The sequence below is a fragment of the Ornithorhynchus anatinus genome, chromosome 15 (assembly GCF_004115215.2).
Source record: "Ornithorhynchus anatinus isolate Pmale09 chromosome 15, mOrnAna1.pri.v4, whole genome shotgun sequence".
NCBI classification, from domain to species: domain Eukaryota; kingdom Metazoa; phylum Chordata; class Mammalia; order Monotremata; family Ornithorhynchidae; genus Ornithorhynchus; species Ornithorhynchus anatinus.
This window is the reverse complement of record NC_041742.1, coordinates 9,642,199-9,656,803: the sequence shown is the minus strand read 5'-3', so window position 1 is coordinate 9,656,803 and position 14,605 is coordinate 9,642,199. Positions and strand designations below refer to the sequence as shown.

Here is a 14,605-nt window from a genome sequence, read left to right as displayed (position 1 = left end):
TTGAAATAGATTTCATTCATTCATTGAGTACCTATTATGTTCAGATCTACTGTGCACTATGTACAGGACAATGTCCTTCTTATGTGCCAAACATTGTTTTAAACCCAGGGCAGATAGAAGATATTCAGGTTAGGCCCGACCTCTCATAGGGCTCACAGTCTAAGCAGAGGGAGTAGGAGTTAATTCCCATTTTACAGATGAGGAAACTGAGGCACAGAGAAGTTAAGTAACTTGCTCAAGGTCATACAGCAGACAGGTGGTGGAGTAACAGGCACAATCCATGTCCTCAGGGACTTTTCAGGCCAACAATGGGGACAAATACCTGTCGGCAAGTAGGAGGAAGGGAGTTTGTAAGGTATCACAAGACGGGTACTAAAAGTGCCACAGGAGGTCGCGAGACCTAGTAATAATGTTGGTATTTGTTAAGTGCTTACTATGTGCCAAGCACCGTTCTAAGCGCTGGGGTAGATACAAGGTAATCAGGTTGTCCCAGATAGGGCTCACAGTCCTCATCCCCATTTTACAGATGAGGTAACTGAGGCACAGAGAAGTTAAGTGATTTGCCCAAGGTCACACAGCTGACAAGCGGCAGAGCCCATATTAGAACCCATGACCTCTGACTCCCAAGCCCGGGCTCTTTCCACTGAGCCACACTGCTTCCGTCACAGGTTTTGTGTCCTACAGAAATTTTCTCCTAGCACTACACCCTTCTTGAGTCTGACAGTTGATCATGAAGTGGTGTTTTTCTCTGCAGGCGTGAAGCTGAACAGACCTTTGCCCCCTGATTTTAAACAAACCGTTTTCTTCCGTTTGTAGCTGAAGATGGAAACCAAATGTTCTCTGGTTGCTGCCTGTGTCTAGAGCTCTGTGCAGAAGTGGTGTGGTCTTGTGGACAGACCACAGGGCTGGGAGTCAGGGAACCTGGGTTCTAATTCCCAGCTCTGCCACTTGCCTGCTGCATGACCTTGGGCTAGTCATTTCACTTCTCTGGGCCTCAGTTTCCTCATCTGGAGAATGGGAGTTCAGTACCTGTTCTCCCTTCCCCTTAGATGGCGAGCCCCATGAAGGGCAGGGACTGTGTCTGATCAGTTTAACTTGAATCTGCCCCAGTGCCTAGCACATTGTAAGTACTTTACAGAAACTACAGTTATGATTATTAGGGAAGAAAGAGAGCAGAGACTGACAAAACATATTACAAAGCTGGAGCGTCGTTATTCCCTGACCACTAGTCTTTGTTGAAAGACTTCTTAGCCTTCTCCTGAGCCACTGTCTGGTTCGAGTCAAGGTAGTTCCTGTTCCAAAATATTTTGTTTAATGTAACTTGTTAAGTGCTTCCTACATGCGAGGCACTGTACTAAACGCTGGAGTAGGTACAAGATAATCAGGTCAGACACAGTCCCCTATCCCATGTAAGGACATCCCCATTTTTACGGCTGAGGGAACTGAGGCATAGAGAAGTGAATTATCATGCCCAAGGTGACACAGCAGACAAGTGACGGAGCCAGGATGAGAACCCAGGTCCTCTGAGCCCCAGGCCCATGCTCTTTCCACTAGACCATCCTGCTTCCCCACTGAGGAACAGGCATACTAATAGGATCACAGATTTTGATGAAATGTTCCGCACCAATCCTGAGATTACGTAAAAAAATACTTCCATGAGGGCTGTAATTCAACCTGAGACCTGTTTGGGTGGCTGAGTGTCAGGGACCAGGAAGTGATATAAAGCACTTCCCTGTTTTACCATATGGCTTTGGGATCATTTTTGGGAGTGTATTTTGTTGTTTTTAAAATGAACTCAAAAGGAAATCAAGGATTTATGTGACACTTGAGAACTGGGAAGAAGGAGATATGCTGGAAAGATTTTGCATTTGTAAAGATATTGCATCTATAAATTATACATTATAAATTTATTTATATTAATGTCTCTATCCCCCTCTAGACTCTAAGCTTGTTGTGAGTAGAGAATGCATCTGCCACCTTTGTTGTATGGTATTCTTTAAAGTGCTTAGTACAGAGCACACAGTAGGTGATCAATAAATGTCATTGTCTGATTGATTGATAGGAGGACACACTAGATAGTAACTCTTGGTCCTCGAGAACTGTTAGACCCAAAGAGGATCGAATTAATATCTGTCCTTTCTAGTGGCAAATGGGCCCTGCTTTGGTTTTCTGGGTTAAAACTGACAGCAAGATGCAGATCTTTCAGCAGGAAACAAATCTAACACACATCTACTGGGGGTTTTTCCTCCTCTTTAGCAAATTCAGTGTGAGGAAAGATTAATCAGTTCAGGCCCAGGCTCTGGTCAGTTAAGAAGCTATCAATGTTGTTGTCTTATACTACACTCTCCCAATGGGACAGTTTTTTTTTCCTTATTGAAATGAAGTCAGCGTTGCTGACATCACTGGGGACCCCTACCAGTTTAGGATGTGGATATTGGAATGGAGGGGGCGGGGAAGAAGATCTAAAAGGGTCCACCATTCTCGGTGAAATCACAGACTAAACGTCTAACAGCTTGAAACAACTGGCCATTTTCCCAATGAAAAAGAACAAGTCGAGTCTCGTTGGCCTTTGCAGTCTGTGTCCTAGATACCTAAGAGTGCGTGCATCTTGTCACTCTGGAACAGGCTGAGGGCATATTGCAGTTGGATATGTAGACTCTACCTATGAGAAGTTGCGTGGCCTAGTGGAAGGAGCGATCCTGGGCCTGGGAGTCCGAGGACCTGGGTTCTAATTCCGGCTCCGCCACGTGTCTTCTATGTGATCTTGGGCAGGTCGCTTCACTTCTCTGTGCCAGGGCAACCACTGGAGGTTATTGAGGAGTGGGGAGACATGGATGGACTGTCTTTTAGATAAATGATCCGAACAGCAGAGTGAAGCATTGATTCGAGTGGAGAGAGACAAGAGGCCGGGAGGTCAACAAAGAGGCAGATGAAGTAGTCAAGCCAGGATAGGATAAGTGCTTGGATTATCATCATGGTAGCAGTTCGGATGGAGAGGAAAGGGTGGATTTTAGCAACAGGATTTGGTGACAGGTTGAATAGGTGGGTGGAATGAGAGATGAGTTGAGGACAGTGACAAGGTTATGGTTTTGTGAGGTAGGGATAATAGTAGTTTTCTATCTTTTATCTACTCCAGTGCTCAGTACAGGGCTTGGAACATAGCACAGCATTTAAATACCACAATTTAGAATATGAACCTTCCCGGTGCTGAAACATTGAACGGAATTGTGCAGCTAGAGGATGGTGAGAAGCGGTGAGGGGATTTTCCAGTTATTTTGAACCGTACAACAGAGACCAAAAAACTAAGCATCCGTGTTGTTTTCTCCGTGGCCCGTCTCTTGACGTAGTCTCCTTTCTGCCTTTTTCTCCAAACTGTCTTCTGGCACTTCTTCCCTCGGCCTTTTTTTTTTTTTTTTTTTTTGGTAATTCCTCCTCTGGCCCTCCTCATCTGGCTCTCACGTGCCTCCGGTCTGCCATTGTCATCCACCGACCTCTCTGCCCCCTTTTGCTGGGTCACCCATTCTGACTGCCTTTACCTTTAAAATTACTCCCTTTTCATCACTTCCTCCTTGGGGCTCCCTTGGCAACACCTGCCCCCATCTCTTTCTTTCTCCCCCTCTCTGTCCCTCCCTCAGTCTCTCTTTCTCTCCCCCTGCCTCAGTTTCTCTTTCTCTCCTCTTTCCTGTCCCTCCCTCAGTCTTTCTCTCTCGTTCCCTCTGTTTCTCTCATTCCTCTGTCCCTCCCTCTTTCTCCCCTGCATGAGTTTTTCTTTCTTTCTTTCTCTCTCCCTTCCTGTCCCTCTCTCTGTCTCTCATTCTCTCTCTTTCTCTCCCTTTCCTGATCCCTCTCTCTAAGCCTCTCCTTCTCTCTTATTTTTCTCATCAAATCCTTTTCCCTCTTCCTCCTTCCTCTCACTCTCCTGTCTCTCACACCTGGCATAGTGGATAGAGCATGGTCCTGTGAGTCTGAAAGTCATGGGTTCTAATCCTGGCTCTGCCACTTGTCTATGTGGCCTTGGGCAAATCATTTCACTTCTCTGTGCCTCAGTTACTTCATCTGTAATGAAGTCCCATGCTGAGAAGAGACTGTGTCCAACCCTATTTCCTTGTATCCACCCCAGCACTTAGGACAGTCCCTGGCACACAGTAAGTGCTTAACAAATACCACAATTATAATTATTTGACATATAGTAAGCGCTTAACCTCTACCATAGTAATAACAATAATAATAATCTCTTCTCTGCTCCAATCTGCTGCAGTCTTAGTTCAGTGCTTGGCACTTAGTAAATGCTTAATGGATATGATAACAATAATCCTTATTATTATAACTTCCATTCCCTACCTGGGATTAAAGGTGTGTCTTCCAAGTTGAACCAAATACATGTAGAAACTAGAGGGGCTCACAGTATCATACTTGGCATTTTTATATGGTATATGTTAAGCTCTTACTATGTTCCAGGCACTGTACTAAGCACTGGGGTAGATACAAGCTAATCAGGTTGGACACAATCCATGTCTCACAAGGGGCCCAAAGTCTTAATCCCCATTTTATAGATGAGGTAATTGAGGCACAGAAAAGTGAAGTGGACATGACTTAGGTCACACAGCAGATAAGAGGTGGAGCAGGGATTAAAGCCCTAATCCTTCTGACTCCCAGGCCTGTGCTCTATCCACTGGGCCACGCTGCTTCTCTCTGTGGGGGTGTAGCATGCTTCAGCCGGCTCCTTAGAAAACAGGCTTGCCGCGCCCAGAGGTCCGTACAAGAATCTTGCTTATGACAGGCTTCGCATCTCCCAAGGAGTGCTTAGAACCAGTCTGGTTCAGGATTAGGAATTAATTGAAAGCAACCTATAAATAACTTCCTTGTTGACTTTCCAAACGCTCAGTTCTCTTTGGCGAGATGAGAGCACAGGTTCAGCCATCGTTAAGATCATTTGCAATCCCTAGGTCTTTTTCTATGGGATAATCAATGGTATTTAGTGAGCACTTACCTTGTGCAGAGCACTGTCCTAAAAGCTTGGGAAAGTCCTATACAACAGAGTTGGTAGACATGATCCCTGCCCACAGCGAGCTGTCTAGAGGGATTCAGAATTTCGCATCTGAGGTTGCACACAAACACACATACATATTATCTCTCTCTCTCTCTGTCATTAAAGACACAAGATGTAGCTGACTGCTCCAGGGGAGATAAATAAGAAATACTAGGTCAAGGCCTAAAGCCCAAAGTAAACAAATGAGTAAACCTGATCCTTGACTGGTGAGTTTTGCAGAAACAGTAGGGTCTGGTTTCCGGACACTCACACTTTCAAAAATGTTCAAAAATAAACAGCAATGAAAAAGAAAAAAAAACAGAATGAAGTGCTCCTGGGGCCACACCCCCATCCACGACTTGGAGTGAAAACCTCTCAGGGGCTAATTATCTCCTAAATTCAGTCTTAAGCTGCCTCTGGCCTGTAGAAAGCACACAGGAAGATTGTCTCCATCTGTAGCACCCAGCTCTGTTTAAACAAAATTCTTGGATCCAGCCGCCCCTGTCATCCAGGGCAATTTGTTTCCCTGATTTACCTGCCATCACTTTTGGTTTGTAATCGCATGTGTTTCGCGTGCTTGGCTGCACTTTCCAAGAAAGAACATGAGGGTAAATCGTTGTAGCTTGTGGCAGCGGATGGGTGATTGAGGTGGGAGGGCCCCACTTCTTCTCAGAGACGCCACTCCCGGTACAGACAGAGAGGTCCTAGACAAATGTGCCTGAGTGGAAAATGGAGTCATTTGTTAAGCACTTACGATGTGCCTGGCACTGTACTAAGCGCTGGGGTAGATGCAAGCAAATTGGGTTGGATGTAGCCCCTGTCCCAGTTGGGGCTCACAGTCTTAATCCCCATTTTATAGGTGAGGGAACCGAGGCCCAGAGAAGTGAAGCGATTTGCCCAGGGTCACATGACAGACAAGTGGCAGAGCTGAGATTAGAACCCAGGTCCTTCTATCAGAGAGCCCGTGCCCTAATCACTAGGCTGAAGCTACCCATTCACAGAGTTTTTGTTTGTTTTTTCTTCTCAATAGTACATGTCAAAAATATACTAGTGTTGGGAGCCTATCATCTCAGGGACTGGGCCCTTTTTACATCATGGCAAAAGAGAGAGGAAGCACCTTCAATAGATTTTCCCACTGGTCAGTAATTAGAATGAACGATGATAGTAACTGTGCAATTTCCTAAGCGATTACAGTAGTGCCACGCTCCAGGGTAGATTCCAGAAAATTGGGTCCCTGTCCCACACAGGGCTACAGACTGAGGAGGAAGGGACAACAGGTATTTAATCCCCATTTTACAGATGAGGAAACTGAGGTACGGAGAAGCTAAATGACTTGCCCAAAATTACCCAGCAGGTAAGCGGCGGAGGTGGGATTAGAACCCAGGTCCCCCAGCTCCCAGGCCTATGCTGTGTCGACTAGACCCCGCTGCTTCTCTAAGGTATAGACCCCATTTGTTTTCCCATTTCCACAGTGAACGTTGCTGATTATTCTGGGTATGCGCGGTATAGGTATCCCCCTGCCCTGGGAGAGGGGCAGACAGGCTGGAAGAGAATTCCCCGATGTTTGTGTTCCCAGTGCTAGAATTTATTGCCAATAAAGACACACCCTTTTGCCTTGGAAAGCTTGGTTTCATTATGCCGGGGCTTGGTATAATGAGCAGTCGCTGGAGATTTGAACTCCCGTGAGCAAGAGGGTTTGAAAGCTCGTCAATAAACCTAACGTGATTCTGTTGGCAGCGACCACACAGACAGCCCAGAGTGATAACCCGGAAGGGAGGAGCGATCTCAGTTGCTTACATTTCCAGATCCCATCCTTTCTTTCATATCGACCACACGTGTCGATTTGTTTAATCCAACCTCTCCCGACACCCAGCAGGGTTTTGTCCCCTTCCGACTTGGCAGACGGTTCCCTCTCCCTCCTCTGCCGCCCGCATATTGAAGGCACATCTCCTCCAAGAGGCCTTCCCTAAGTCCTTATTTCCTCTTCTCCCACCTTCTTCTGCATTGCCCTTGTGCTCCCTTATATTTGCATCTCCTCCAGGCCCTCAACAGTCAGTCAATTTTACTGAGCACTTACTGTGTGCAGAGCACTGGTACTAAGCGCTTGACAGAGCACAATGTAACAGACACATTCCCTGACCACAATGAGCTTACGTCCCAGAGCTTACCTCACAGCACTTCTGTACATATCCATAACTTTTTATATTGTCAGTCTCCCCTCTAGACTGTAAGATCAGGGAGGCAGCGTCGCCTAGTGGGTATAGCACAGGCCTAGGAGTCAGAAGGGCTTGGGTTCGAATTCGCTATGCCACTTGACTGCTGTATGGCCTTGGGGAGGTCATTTTCTTGTCTCTATGCCTCAAGTGCCCTCATCTGTAAAAAGGGAGGGAGTAAAAGAGTATAGAGAAATATACAGAAGAGCTATGGAGTGGGGTGTGAGAGGGCAAGGGTCATATCTAATTCCCACCTGCATACTGTCTCCCGGTTCCTAATAGAGTGTTCTGTACACAGTAAGCACATATTACTATTACTGTAATAATTGTCGTATATGTTAAATACTATGCGTCAAGCACTGTTCTATGTGCTGGGGTTGTTACAGGTTAATCATGTCAAACACAGTCCACCCCTCCACAGAAAGCTCACAGTCTAAATAGAAGGGTGATCAGGGTTCTAATCCCCATTTTACAGAGGAAGAAACTGAGACACAGAGAAGTCAAGTGACTTGTTTAAGCTCACTGCTAACTACTGTTGCTACTTCCCGAGAGTTGAGGTAACACAGAAGTTCTGAGGTGGCAGGAAGGAGGGTGGGGAGAGAAAAGGTCAGTTGGGGAAGGCTTCCTGGAGGAGTTGGGGTCTGGCCGCCAGACAGAATCACCGTGTTGTTTTGTGGTTTCAGGTCGTTGCCCTTTGCGACGTGGACGAAAAGAAGATAGCGAAAGGATGGTACACCTACGAGGACTGCCAGGTTTGCGATCTCTCTCTCAGATCCCCTCTGCAGTCCATGGGGGCGAGGGGGTAGATGACCACCAGATCCCCCTCACCCATGCAGCACTGGGGAGAAGGAGGAGGGGCAAACATTTCTCCAGGCTCTTCAGGTCTCTCATACTTTGCTGCCGCTCTTCCAACCCCCAAGAAATGCCCCCAAGGGAGACCTGGTTGCCAAGGCCCTGCCTTAGCGATTTATTATTTTTATTAATGGCATTTGTTAAGCACTTACTATGTCCCACCAGGCACTGTTCTAAGCAGTGGGATAGATAACGGTGAATCAGGTTGGGCACAGTCCAAGTCCCACATGGAGCTCACAGTGTTAATTTCCATTTTACAGATGAGGTAACTGAGGCACAGAGAAGCCGGGACTAGAACTGGGTCCTGCTGACTCCCAGGCCCATGCTCTATCCACTGGGCCACCCCGAGTCCCTCTTCACCAACACAGCTCATTCCCACCCTCGCTTTCCATTCACCACCACTTCCTCATCCCACCTTAAGGTGACCCTTCTCCTTCCCCTTGGCCCTTTGCCAAATATCCCCTATTTGTTGAGCCCACTGTGGACAGGGAATGCGTCTGTTTACTGTTATAGCATATTCTCTCAACCGCTTGTACAATGTTTTCCACACAGTAAGCGCTCAGTAAATACTACTGAATGAATGAACAGCTGTCTCAGCTGAAATCCTTCAGTAGTCTCCTCTCTATAGCCTTTCTCTATATTTTAGCCTTGTCAGCTCTCAGTGAGTTAGCTGGAAGATAGAGAGAAGACATATAGAGAGAGATATTGATTGTCACCCTCTCCTAATGCACTGGTATGCTGAAAATGTTTTTCCCTTTGGCTATAACTGCCAGCAAGCACCTACCTGTATTAGAGAACCGGGCAGGTGACCGTTAACTGAATTCTCCTTTATTTATTTCCTACAGGAGAGACCCAAACCCAAGATACCAATACTGCATTTCCAAGATGCCAAGCCTCCTTTTGTGATCTGCGTTAAGTTGGTAAGTCGGCGTAATTCTTCGACTGCTCAGCACGGGATATGCAGGCTGTCCTGGCAGGTGGAAATGATGTCAAGGGCGATTTGGGGACATTTAGGAAGCCAACCCAACCCCGTAGTGTGTTGCATAACTCTTCAGCCACAGGGAAAACCCCCAGTCCACTGTGTCCATGATGTGACTGAATTCTGAGGGCCCCCAAACAGGAAATAAGTGGAGGGGGAGCAGTGGGGACTGTCAGAAATAGCCCCCTGACTGGAGCGGGAAGTGACTCTGAAGGTTGACTAATAACTGTGGTAAGCACTTACAATACGCCAAGCACTGTACTAAGCAGAGGGTAGAGACAGGATAATCAGGTCCCACATGGGGCTCATAGGAAGAACAGGTATCGAATTCCCATTTGGCAGATGAGGGAACTGAGACACACAGAGTTACGTGACTTGCCCAGGATCACCCAGCATTAAGTGGCGGAGCTGGAATTAGAACCCAGGGCCTCCAACTCTCAGGACTGTGCTGTTTCTGTGAAGCTACGCTGCTTGAAATGTAGGTAGCCATAGTCCACAGAGCTGAATTTTGATCACAAAGCCTGGGGCAAAGCCTTCTCCATCATCTGCCGCCAAGCTGATTCTGCAGGCCGAGGTCACTGCTAGCCTTCTCCCTTGTCCCTGGAATGTCTCTCCTAGATCTGCTCCTTTGGACATAGTCACATTTTCCAAATACTCCCCAGCCTGCTTTTTGTCAGGAGTCGCTTTTGGCTGAGATCCTTTGTCCCAAGCGGCTCTCGTGTTTCTTTACTTCATGTGTTTACTTATTGTTCATGGCAGAATGGGAAATTGGACCGGGATCCGGCCATCCTGGGCTCTGGTCATCCCACCTCTCTCCCAGGCAGGCTTTCGGCCTCTCGGATCTGATCTTTCTTTCCCTGGGCTTCTCATCCTCCTCCCCGTGCAGTGGGAAGGCCGAGTTCAGTTCATTCACTCATTCAGTTGCTTACTGTGTGCAAAGCACTGTACTAAGCACTTAAGAGAGTCCAGTATAACAAAAAAAAAGACATATTTCCTGCCCACAACGAGCTTACAGTCTAGCGGGGAAGACAGATATGGATATAAATACATACATTACAGATATGGAGATAGGTGCAGGGAGTCCGGGAAGCGGGGGATGAATAAAGGGAGCAAGTTAGGGTGACACAGAAGGGAGTGGAAGAGGAAAGGAGGGCTTAGGGAAGCCTCTTGGAGAAGATGTGCCTTCAGTAAGGCTTTGAAGTGTCAGGGGAAAGTAATTGTCGGTTGTGAGGAGGGAGAGAGGGAGTTCCAGGCCAGTGGCAGGAAGTGGACGAGAGGTCGGCAGTGAGAGATGAAATCAAGGTATAGTGAGTAGGTTAGGATTAGGGGAGCGAAGTGTGTGGGCTGAGTTGGAGTAGGAGAGTAGCGAGGTGAGGTAGGAAGGGGCAAGAGGGTTTTAAAGCCAATGATAAGGAGTTTCTGGTGGATGCAGAGATGGATGGGCAACCACTGGAGGTTCTCGAGGAGTGGGGAAACATGGCCTGAACAATCACCTTGAACTGGGGCTTCCTGGGAGATGACCCAGCCCAGAGCCCAAAGCTCCATGCCCTGGGCTTGGCCGGCAGCACGACCGCCATGTTTCCCCTCTCCCGCCTCCATCCTGCCAGGGCTTGCCCCTGTTGGATCTAGCCCCCGGAGAGGAGGAATTCACAGCTCCTTCCAAGTGCGGTTTTCTCAGAAAGCCATTTTCCCAAAAGGGCATGCCCAGATGGAGTTGTCTTTTCCCTCGGTTAGGAAGCTCTGGGTGGCAGAAAGCTGCTGAAAAAGCCAAATGGGAGAATTCCCCATGCAGCAGCCATTTATTAAAAGCACACCTCGTCTTCCAGAGGCTGGTGATGGAGGGGGCATTTCTCACTCAGTCTAAATCTGCGCTGGGCCTTGAGGCAGGTACCCGTCCAGTTTAAGTACTTCAGTCAATCAATCAGTCAGTAGCATTTATTGAGCACTTACTGTGTGCGAACCAAAACAGAGTTGGTTGACATGTTCCCTGCCCACAAAGAGCAGCACCGTGGTCTGGTAGAAAGACCACGGACTTGAGACTCAGAGGACCAAGGTTCTAATCCCAGCGCTGCCAATTGCTTGCAGTATGACCCTTCTGAAAGTCACTTTACTTCTCTGGGCCTCAGTTTCCTCAACTCTAAGATGCCTTCTCCCTCCTACTTAAGACTGTGAGTCCCCATGGGGGACAGGGATTATGTCCGACCTAATGAACTTGTACCTACCCCAGTGCTTAGAACAGTGTAAGCTCGTTTTGTTTGATGGTACTTGTTAAGCACTCACTATGCATCAGACAGTCTAGAGGGGTCCTGAGGGATCACTGGTGGGGTTTGAGGAAAGTGAGAGTTGGGGGGCTTCATGGGAGTCTTTCCGCCAAGACCCTTCCTCATGGACTGGTAGGGTCGGGGCTGTGTGGAAGGTAGTTGCTCTAGGCCAAGCCAGAGTCCACAGGACTGCCTATGTGAGAACCAGCATGAAGCAGCACGGCCCTGGGACTCAGAAGGTCATGGGTTCTAATCCTGGCTCCGCCACCTGTCTGCTCTGTGACCTTGGGCAAATCGCTTCACTTCTCTGGTCCCCAGTTACCTCATCTGTAGAATAAGGATTGAGGTGGTGAGCCCCAAGAGGGACAGGGACTGTGTCCAACCCAATTTGCCTATATCCACCCCAGTGCTTAGTACAGTGCCTGGCACATAGTAAGCACTTTGCAAATACCATTATTATTATTCTTTTTATTTATTATTAATAATGATAACCACACCCCTGGAACTTGGCAGGATGAAGTCCTCAGGCAATCCTGAAAGTAAGAAATCTGCCGAGAGGCAAAGGGAGGAGCCGTGGACTGCCTAGCAGATTCAGCCCAGAATGCTCAAACTCAACATCGTTTTCACGAAAGGGCTCCTAGCCAAGCCCGGGAACAGAACAAGCCGGCTAATAAATCCCATTGCAGATCTCGAGCACATGCTTGTGGATGAGAGCCCAGATTGGACCGCTACATTCCAACACGGAGGTTCTCTTTGGGTGTGAGCTGAGGCTAGACCATCCTACAAGGCTGAGATTTGCCCGCTCCTACTCCAGGAGCCTTCCCTTCCAGCCCGCCTCATCCCTGACCTGGGACTGCTTGCTCCGGTCATGGGGAGAATCAGCCGCATCCCAGAAGGGTTTTTTTAATGGTATTTGTTAAGCACTTACTATGTGCCCGGCACCGTTCTAAGCGCTGGGGTAGAGGCAAGCTAATCGTGCTGGACACAGTCCATGTCCCATGTGGGGTTCACAGTCTTCATCCCCATTTTACAGAGGAGGAACTGAGGCATGGAGAACTGAAGTGATTTGCCCAAGGTCACGCAGCAGACAAGTGGCAGAGCTGAAATTAGAACCCAGGCCTCAGCTCTATTCACTAGTTATCCTGGCTCTTCCATCCTCCTCTCCACCTGAGGGAAGTCAGGGAATGGGGGCTGGAGAAGGAAGTCTCTTCTCAAATTGGGCGTGGCAAAGGGACCTAGATCTCTCTCCCAGGGGCTTCTAGGAATGCCACCTGGCTGGGCATCTAGTTAGGAGGTAATCGGGACGCTTACGCTGGGTGTGACTTACCAAACTCACAGCTCGGTGCGGTACAACAGAACCCCGAGAGCCACAGGAAGCGTGCACTCTAACAGGGGAAAAAGATATGAAAGTATTTACAGAGTAATCAAAAATAAGCGAATGCAAACCACACACACACTCGCATGCTGAGGGTGGCTATAAATAGATATGTAAGTTGAAGAGGAGACCCCTGGCAAGCAAGCTAGCTTCATCTGCCCAAAACACTGAGGAGACAGAGGCATCAGTTTCACCTTTACAGGGTGACTTTCTCCTCCAAGAAGCCTTCCCTGATAGCTCCCATTAAATGCCACTTTAGCACTGCCGTAACACGTACCTACTAGTATATTCCCTAAGGGCTTGGGCATGCATGCCCCCCGGCAGCACTTTCTTTTAATGGTATTCATTAAATGCTTACTATGTGCCAGGCGCTGTACTAAGTGCTGTGGCAGATACAAGCTAATCAGGTTGGACACAGTCCCTGTCCCACATGGGGCTCAAAGTCTTAAACCCTGTTTGACAGATGTGGTAACTGAGGCCCAGAGAAGGAAAGTGATTTGCCCAAGATCACACCGCAGGGAATGTGTCGGTTATATTGTAGGTTCCCAAGCACTTAGTATAGTGTTCTGCACAAAGTAAGCACTCAATAAATGCGATTGACTGACTGCCAAGTGGTAGTGTCAAGTTTAGAACCCAGGTCCTTCTGACTCCCAAACCTGTGTGGTATCCTTTAGGCTGTGCTACTTCCCCTAGCTGTAATTTAACCCCCTCACCCTCTCCCAGCAGAGTTTGAGTTCAAGGGCTTTGGGCATTTTACTTTGCAGAAACCTGTAAAACCAATTCTTTTCCTCTCCCAAAGTACCCTCTCACTCCCTGCCAACTTCCACTCCCTTCCACCCAGCACCTTGACCCTCCCAGCAGCCAGGGGTTCATTTTAGGAGTACCTCCCCCTTTCTGCCCCTCAAAAATCAATCAATCAGTATTATTTCTTGAGCACTTACTCTGGGAAAATACAGTAGAGTCAATAGTCAAAATCCCTGACTTTCAGGAGTGTGTATTTTAGCAGGAGGAGACGGACTGAAATACATTTCAGGCAGGGAGAAGCAACAAAGAGAAAAAATCAGTTCAAAAGTGGAGTGAGGGATGGGAGTGAGGACTCAAGTGCTTTAGCGATGTGGTAGTATCGCGGCAAATAGGATTGGGGGGAAATCAGAGTTGAGCCAGGGAAGGCTTCCTGGAGGAGATGTAATTATTAGTAGGGCATGAGGTCAAAGGTGAGAGAGATGAGAGTGAGGTCCAGAGAATAGGTTGGCTTGGGAGGAAATAATGTATGTAAGCTTGTAAGCCCGGAAAAGGGCAGGGACTGTCTCTGTTACCGATTTGTACATTCCAAGCGCTTAGTACAGTGCTCCGCACATAGTAAGCGCTCAATAAATACTACTGAATGAATGTGCAGGGAACAGAGCCAGGATAAGAATTGGGGAGAGAGCCGATTGAGTGCCTTAAAGCTAATGGTGAGGTGTTTCTGTCGATAGGGCTGTGGATGGACATCCATTGGAGGTATTTGAGGAGTTTGGAGGAGGCACAGAATACTTTTGTTCATTTTTAAAAATGATCTGGACAGTACAGTATGGGCTGGAGCGGGGAGAAGCTGGAGGCAGGGAAGTCAATGAGGAGACCATTGTAATAGTAGAGACCGGATTTGACAAGGAGTTGGGCCAGTGTGGTGGCAGTTTGGGAGGAGAGGACGGAGTGAGTTGTGGAGATGGTACGAAGAAAGAACTGGCGGGATTTGGTGACCAACTGAAGATGGGCGCAGAGGGATAGTGCACAGGCCTGGGAGTCAGAAGGACCTGGGTTCTAATCTTGACACTGCCACTTGACAGTCAGTACAGTATTCTGCACACAGTAAGTGCTCAATAAATGCAGTTGACTAAGTGCTTGGGAGACTACGAT

The 14,605-nt window shown here is 47.9% G+C and overlaps 1 protein-coding gene across 6 annotated transcripts in view; it reads left to right on the top strand.

The window, feature by feature from the left end:
* The window catches only part of B3GNTL1 (UDP-GlcNAc:betaGal beta-1,3-N-acetylglucosaminyltransferase like 1), a 255,370-nt gene that overhangs the window by 236,030 nt on the left and 4,735 nt on the right, over positions 1 to 14,605 (top strand). For all 6 annotated transcript variants that reach the window (XM_029080078.1, XM_029080079.2, XM_039914223.1 and 3 more), the window contains 2 exons: positions 7,926 to 7,994; positions 8,940 to 9,014. In XM_029080078.1, the coding sequence (XP_028935911.1) occupies positions 7,926 to 7,994; positions 8,940 to 9,014 (144 nt within the window). The remainder of the gene's footprint in view (positions 1 to 7,925; positions 7,995 to 8,939; positions 9,015 to 14,605) is intronic.